Source organism: Hyalella azteca, unplaced genomic scaffold (genome assembly GCF_000764305.2).
Source record: "Hyalella azteca isolate HAZT.00-mixed unplaced genomic scaffold, Hazt_2.0.2 contig3406, whole genome shotgun sequence".
Classification (NCBI taxonomy): domain Eukaryota; kingdom Metazoa; phylum Arthropoda; class Malacostraca; order Amphipoda; family Hyalellidae; genus Hyalella; species Hyalella azteca.
This window is the reverse complement of record NW_025933656.1, coordinates 137,681-145,673: the sequence shown is the minus strand read 5'-3', so window position 1 is coordinate 145,673 and position 7,993 is coordinate 137,681. Positions and strand designations below refer to the sequence as shown.

General features: G+C 36.0%; 2 protein-coding genes across 2 annotated transcripts in view; one reads left to right on the top strand and one right to left on the bottom strand.

Annotated features, from left to right (window-relative positions):
• LOC108677497 (nuclear speckle splicing regulatory protein 1) overlaps positions 1-779 on the bottom strand; it is a 6,086-nt gene extending 5,307 nt beyond the window's left edge. The window contains exon 1 of the mRNA XM_018165721.2: positions 614-779. Within this exon, the coding sequence (XP_018021210.1) occupies positions 614-630 (17 nt within the window). The 5' untranslated portion in view covers positions 631-779. The remainder of the gene's footprint in view (positions 1-613) is intronic.
• Positions 780-3,992: 3,213 nt separating this feature from the next.
• Positions 3,993-7,993, top strand: part of LOC108677498 (protein no-on-transient A-like) — a 27,210-nt gene continuing 23,209 nt past the window's right edge. The window contains exon 1 of the mRNA XM_018165722.2: positions 3,993-4,430. Within this exon, the coding sequence (XP_018021211.1) occupies positions 4,082-4,430 (349 nt within the window). The 5' untranslated portion in view covers positions 3,993-4,081. The remainder of the gene's footprint in view (positions 4,431-7,993) is intronic.

The window sequence follows — 7,993 nt, the reverse complement described above, 5'->3', positions numbered from 1 at the left end:
CGTAACTTACGTTACCCACTCACCTTTATATAAAGGGTCGGATTGTTCATCGAAATTTTACAAAAAGCTCTTAGGTTGGGTTAAGTCAGCCAAGTTCCTTTTTTTAGATAGCATTTTGATCTAAAAGGAACCTGGGCGAACCAACCCAACCTGCGAGTTGGCGTTAGGTTGTGATCTCTCGATGTGGCAATGTATCTCCAGATTTATGGACAAAGAAGACGAAAATGTTACCCGTTGCACTGCAACGGGTAACATTTTCGTCCGATTTTTCGCCGATTTCGCAGATTTTAGGCATTTTTAGCGCGATTTTTGGGTCCGCAAAAAATCGGTTTTCCGATGCTGACCGCCAAAAATGGATTTCAGATTCGTAATCTACACCCCAAAAAACATATAATTAAAAATAAAACACCCTTTTTTTTTTGATGTAGTTAATCTGCAATAATACCCACAGGAACAATTAGGCCACTAATTGATTTTATAGCTAGGCTAGGTACATAGACTCATAGACTGATAGAGTAGGCTACCTACGAAGTGACGAAGTCGTCACTCGTCGATCGTCGGTTGAACATTCCTATATCAGATAATCAGTAGGTATATATACTTTGTAACTCACTTTTTATTTGAAGTCATATCAATTTGATCAAAAAAAGGAAAATCTTCTAGACTTGTCTAATGCAATGATTAATTCTGCGTGTGCGTTAAATTGTTTCTCAAGAACAAACGTTTTTTTTTTAACTAAGCAGAAAAATTTTTTCATCCCGGAAATTCGCAACGATCCGTATTTGATTTTTTAAAGAAGCTTACTGAAAAAGCTGATTTAAGAGTTAAATTGGATGGGCTGATTTAATAGTTTATTTGATTTCGTTCAGGGCTGATTTAAGGGTTAATTAATACTTAATTTGTTGCTTGCGGCCCCGAAGTTATGATTACAATTGGAATTACTTAATTAGGTGCTTGCTGAAATCCCCCCTGAACTTGGGTGCCCTCATGGTTGAACTAGTAGGTTGAATAAAATAAACCTCATGGTCACTCCAAACCTCATGGTTGAATATAGTTCAACCATGGGTGCCCTCACACAGAACAGAAGGTCCCCAGCTCTACTACCATCATCATACATTCATTCATATGAGGCATCGCTTTCATCTGATGCACGTGATGAAGGACATTGATGGTAGAAAAATATTTTGATACGTATTTTTATATGCGTCATACTGCTTAATAATGCATTTCTTCCAGGCATGGAAAATAGATCTTCACGGTTCCTTGACCAATTTTATAGCAGCGTGGTCAAATAAATGAGTTTCCAGTGAAATCAACTTATGCAGCATTAATTTTTGTTATTGTGTCAATAGAAGTACAAATAATGACAATATGTTTGATATCATTGATAGAGCTATGATGGATTTTCAGAGCTCCAGAAGTCGTCATGCACGCGTCTTTGTTTGCCATCCGATACGCGATTGGTATGCGTCTATACTCAACCCTGTTCATTCGAGGGCATTTATATCAGTGGTTCCCAAAGTGGGCGATCTCGCCCTCTTGTGGCCGGTGGAAAGATCTGGGGGAGGCGGTGAGGAAGGAAGGGGCAGTAGGGGGGGCGGTAGTCCACGAAGATGATGTCAGAAGTTCGTACGTTTGTTTGATGATTTGTACACAGCACGTGCAGAACATGACTCCGAATCGAAAAAAATGTTCACGAGCTAAAAAACACCGTTTGTTAGTTAGGAATTTATATGCAAAATTTCGTTCGAATCTGTTCAGTAGTTCGGAAGAAACTCTTTGAACACTGCGTATTTCTGCCCGTTCGCCATATAACTCGCCATATAACTCCCGAATGAAGGTGAAATTTAAAATTTTTTCACGAGCTAAGCATCATCGTTAGGTCCTAATGAATACGTGTTCTAAATTTTATTGAACTGCGTTCATTAGTTTGGGAGATATTCCTGGGTCACTGAATTTTGGAGATTGGCCGTGAGACCGGCTGCGAGACCAGCCAGCAGTTCGGCCGTAAATTTGTCTGAGCCGTCTGAGTGCTGCACCAGTTAAAACTGTAAAAAATATATCGGTTTACTAAATGGGGTTCTATTTGTGAAATATACATTTTTGTTTAACCTCTCTCTTTCAATATTGATGCATACTAAATTATCAAGAAGGAGGCGTTTGGTTTTATACCTGTCTGTCGGGGGGAGGGGGGTGCTAGAGATTCACGGGGAGGCAAAGGGGCGCCAGCCTGAAATAGTTTGGGAATCACTGATTTATATTTATTTGAATTTTGAGTTAAGTTAATTTTGCCTGTTTGCATAGGTTCAGTTGATGAATCTTGCACTACCAAGTTTTCTTATTGGTGCTCCTTTCTATACTCTCTCATACCTATGCTTAAATTTAAGATCGTTCCTTTTGAATATCTGTTGACACCGCTGAAATGGCAAATCAGTTGAGTATCTCTGTTCATGGGTGAACTAATATTAGTAATTATTACTTGCTTTTTAGTTCAACCATGCCTCTGTTAATTAGTTATTCATACAATTTTTACGTTTCGTAACCACACTCAGTTAAATAAGTGAGACTTTGTTAAAATTGCGATGCGCTCTTGTCATCGTGGAGGTTTTTGCTTAAGGTTTACGTTGTATTTTAGCTACGTTCTCAATCTGCTTGAGCTGTAGGTAAGAAAGTGTGTCACTATTTGGACAGCATGACTTATTCATTTTTTTGAGTGCACATATAGTTATTTTTAAGTTTTCCTGAGTATTGTCTCAATGACTTCTCTTCTCTTGTCATCATAACGTGTGGGCCTTTAAGCATACAAGTATTTAAAACGCAAGTGATAATAAAATACTGTAAAGTATTTATTATAATAAATGTCGATCTTCCAGTGATCTGTCATGGAATGACCTTCTGTTCATAAAATCTTCTTAGTAAAATTACGGACCAGGCAATAAGTCCAGCAGCTATCTCAATCAATCGTCAGCTAAGGAAAGATCGGGTTCCAAAGGCCGGATCCCTTGTGAATCAAGTCACGAAAAGTTCAAGAATCAGCAACAGGCCATGGGCCTATTTCTTCAGCGCCGACACTTCTATTCTTCTTTTCTATTCTAGTACATCACGTCTGCAGTTGAGATTATTTCACTGTATGTGTAACTTCGCTGCATTCAAGTCAAATCATGTCTTTATTATTCTGCGGCAGCGTATCGATAATAAATATTCACATTCCAAAATTCAAGCAAATCTGTTTACTATTTAAGGAATTATGAGTGTCTCGGTTGATCAAAAAATACGTTTATAGATTTTAATTGAAAACTAATTTATGTAAAAACCTGTAATATTTCCTGCGGCAACGTATCAATAATTAATACTCGCATTCCAAAATTCACACAGATCCGTTAAGTATTGAAGGAATTATGAGTGGCCCAGTTGCTTAAAAAATCCGTTTATTGGTTTTAATTGAAAAATAATTCATGTAAAAATCTGTAATAATTCCTGCGGCAGCGTATCGATAAATAATACTCATATTTCAAAATTCATACAGATCCGTTAAGTATTTAAGGAATTATGAGTGGCCCAGTTGCGCGAGTCCGCAGGCAAGTCCGCTGGCGAGTCCGTAGAATTGTCGATCGGGTAATTGTCGATCGAGTTAGTTACGGACATAAAAACTTCATGCTGAAAGAATGAAACATTTATATATAAAATGTCCTTATAATTTATTTCTAAGAAAAAATGGTTGAAAAAGTTTTACCATTTACATAACTGTTATATTTTATATGAACTGGAAACAAATAAATTTATAGAAAATTAGAAGCGCAGAGATATACAAATCAATGCCACAATAGGTGCATTAAATACATTTAGTTTTTAACGATAGTCAAAGTTTCCCACGATATTAGTAATTAAAGAAGGACTGGGTTATTTAAAAATTATTCTAAGAAATAAATCATATATTGACTGTCTTTGCCAGCCTGTGCGAGTGCGACTATAGTTGGCAATCCTGTAATTACTTCGTCCAGACGCAGCCGAGAGCGTTAGTAGCGAAGTGAGTGCGCAGTGAGTTCTTTAGTTTCTAGATTGTGAAAGTAGACGTACAAACATGCATAACGGATTCAATCGTCAAAATACGAACTTTTTCACTAATCAAATGGGGAACATGAATAGATTCCAGTCCCCTCAAAATAACATGAATCGTATGGGGATGATGTTTCAAAACCAAGGAGGACAGGGATTTGTTCGTCCACAAAATGTCGGCGGTCCGGTAACAAATTTTGCACGGCCTCCCGTTTCGGTCAACAACTCGACTAATGGAGGGACAGGAGTACAGTCTCGACTAGGACCACGTACTCCCATCACGGCGCCGGGCAAAAATGAACCTCCTGCGACAGCTGGGCGTCCCGTGCTTCGTAGACCTGGGTCCATGGACAAGGACAAAACGCTGAAGCCAGGTTAGTACCTAATTACATTCGCAGCGTGCCTGCTTCTGTGCCTAGCTATTGTTGGGAGTTTAGACAATGTTTGGCTAATAATTTTATTAAATTCAAGAATTTTATAATATAATTTTGTATTTTATTCTTCATTATTTCTTTGAATAGGCCTAACTTGATTTTTAAAATTATCACAAATTCACAATCACTTACCTAATTTTATGTTGAAATTAATTTAAGTTTAACTGTAAATTTGGAAAATAATTTTGATTTAGTATTCAACATGGTACAAAATTCTGGACAAACCTTAAATAATGAGCAAAATTTTGACAGTAAAAACCATTAGCATTAGGTACCTAGGTAGTTTTGCAAATGATGAAAAATTGTGAGTCAAATTACAGTTTTTTGTGTTATCACTGGAGAAATTGAAAAAAATATCATAGAAACTGGTAAAATTTGCTAGATTCATGGAATCATGGGTGTTTGGCTGCATTTCTTTCCAATTTACAAGTGGCTTCTGGCTTCTGCCCAATTTTCCAGTCAGGATTAGTCATGGCTTGTATCGCTAAAAGGAAAAAGTGTTAGGACTTGTGCAATGTGCATTTCCACACTTGCACAAAATTGTTTGTATAATCAGAAAATTTACTTGTTATGTGCCCACATTATTTTGTTCTCTGATATGGTACCTAAAACTTGAATCAATTTTTAAATTTTAATAATTTGTATTGCTATTTTTGTTACCATTAACTGTCAATGAAACAAACTTATAGAGAAAAAAATGCATTTCTCCATAAACCTTTAACTGTGAACTTGTGAAGGTTGTGAGAAGTTGGGTACTGCCTACCAAAAGACCCAAAGGGTCTTTGTATTAGAAAAGTCTAGGAATGACTGGATTAGTTAATTTCAATGATTGCATCAATAGCATTTATTATTATAATTATAATCCTGACACTGTATTATTATCATTGTGAAGAGATTATCATGAAATCTGGTGCAATAAAACTTGGACAGCAAAATTTATTGTGCTACCATCCCTNATGCAATCTTGCTTAAGCAATTTATCTGATGTTCAAATTTCATTTGAAAACATACCAATAAAATCAACATGTTTTCTTTTATAGGCATGATTAACTGGTGGAAAGCTATTATATTCCTGGTCTTGTCACCTAGAGCATTTCAGTATATATAATAATATTTCAGTATATATAATAATTATTTCAGTATATATAATAATTATAAATTATTATAATTATATATTAATTTATAAATAATAATTAATTATTATTTAATTAATTATTGACTGCAGGATCATCAGCATGCATTGTTTCAACACAATAGAGACGACGCTCAAAGTCAGTCAGCAATGACTCACCCGGACAATATAGTTAGGATAACATCAACTTCCTGGCCTCTTGTGGTACATGCACTTCAGTTGTCGCCTTGACATAAGTTGCCCTTTCTATGCCAGTCAAACAGCTGCCTATACTCGAAGGTGTTAGGAGGAGAAAGGATTTAGTTATTGTTGAGTGAAATACTCAGATCTACTCCAGTCAAATAGCTGCCTATACCCAAAGGTATAGACTGAACTCAACTGTAATCAACAATTTAGTTACTGTTGAGGCAAATATTGAGATTGGAATGAGATGAGTTCTAAAACTCCCCTACATTCACATATTTGTGCCAGTTAAAGAGACAGGAATATATTTAGTTTGTTTGTACCTGACAGATTCATTTGAATGCTTTAAAGCATTGGATTTTATAGATCAATTTATTCATCTCATGGTCTTTATATCAGTCTTTGATTTATTTTTGAAATTTCTTGGTGAAGAACATCCCTTCCATAAACATTTTCATTTTTATATGAAAATATTTGTTGTGTTGACTTGTAATCTGCTTGAAATATACTTGAGAAAAAAGCCTTTCATTAGGAAGCTTGAATCCTAGTTGTGATAGCAGGCAAGCTTGAATGCTAATTAAATCAATTCACACTTTTCAGCTTCTAGAATAAGTGATGCCAAGAAAGCAATATTACAAAACTGGAGTGACAAAACTGAAGTTTATTCTAAAAGTAACATCAACAAGTTTCATGAATTATAGTTTAAGGAAAAATGTATTCTTTTAACTAAATGTAGATTTTGCTTCTATTTGTGACAACATAAATGCTGGAAGCCTAAAACCATAATGGTTTGCAGTGCTGTGAACAATGTTGTGGTTTATTAATTTTGAAACATGAATACCGTAAAATGGGGTAACTTAGACCACTTTCTTTTTTATAAACGATGCCATTTGTTTACTAGCTAAATTAAACTTGAATTGAAACATGCAAAATACAGGTCTATACTCTAGCTTCACTCACCATAAATTGCTGGCTCCTGCCTCTCATAGTCTTTATGTGATGTCTTTGTGATGATGGTCTTTGTTACCCCAGCTCTTGGGGTAACTTAGACCGGGTTGTAAAATCAATTATATTTTTTGGTAAAATAACTCCAAATAACTCCAGGTTTTGGTGCATTGTAGTAGAACTCTTCTAGTTACATATGCAAATGACAAACTTGAGGAAAGTGTCATAGTTTGCAAATGGGGGGCGCCGCCCCATAATGAGGGAAATGTGACTACCTAATGGCAGCCCTGATGGGGTAATATTGACTGGCTTGGAAATTAAGTTAAAATTACCATATATAAGACTCTGTAGAGTCTGAAACATAAAGAAAAAACATAAATAGGCTGTCAAACATAAAATATGTTATATATGGTAATTTTATATTAACTTCCAAGCCGGTCTATGTTACCCCGTCAGGGCTGACATTAGGTGGTCTAAGTTACCCCATTTGGGGGCGGCGCCCCCCATTTGCAAACTATGACACTTTCCTAAAATTTGTCATTTGCATATGTAACTAGAAGAGTTCTACTACAATGCATCAAAACCTGGAGTTATTTAACCAAAAAATAAAAAAATTGGAGGGGGTACTCTGACAGGCTTTAAATAATAGCTTTTTTTCGTGGGTCACATTTTTAATTTTTTAACCTATTAGATATGCAAACTTTTCAAATCTTTCTATTGTGTTATGTAGCCTCAGCATTAGGCCTTTAATGCCCATTGACAAAATTTTTCTATGTCAAATAGTTTTTTTTGAGTTGTGGGGGTTTTTGTTAAAAAAACGAAAAGTGGTTTAAGTTACCCCACCGGTCTAAGGTACCCCATTTTACGGTATGCGCTCTTGCTTAAAATAGAAAATGAATAAATGTAAACTGAATGGATTGAATGTTGAATTGTTAATGGTTTATCATGCATTGTTTGCAATGGTGAAGCTAGCATAGTATCACAAAACATTGTGCAACCTTGCTTCACTGGCAAGCAAGTGTTTATCTTTAGCCTTGTTACAAGTGTTGAATATTGAGAGCGTGGCTGTACTAGAATGGGTTTGTATGAGAATTTGATTTAAACTTCATAATGAGTGATGTTCCAGTCTGAAGGAGTGACTTGAGTTGGGCTGAGGGATCAGGTCTGAAGGAGTGTTGGGCTGAGGGATCAGGTCTGAAGGAGTGACTTGTGTTGGGCTGAGGGATCAGGTCTGAAGGAGTGA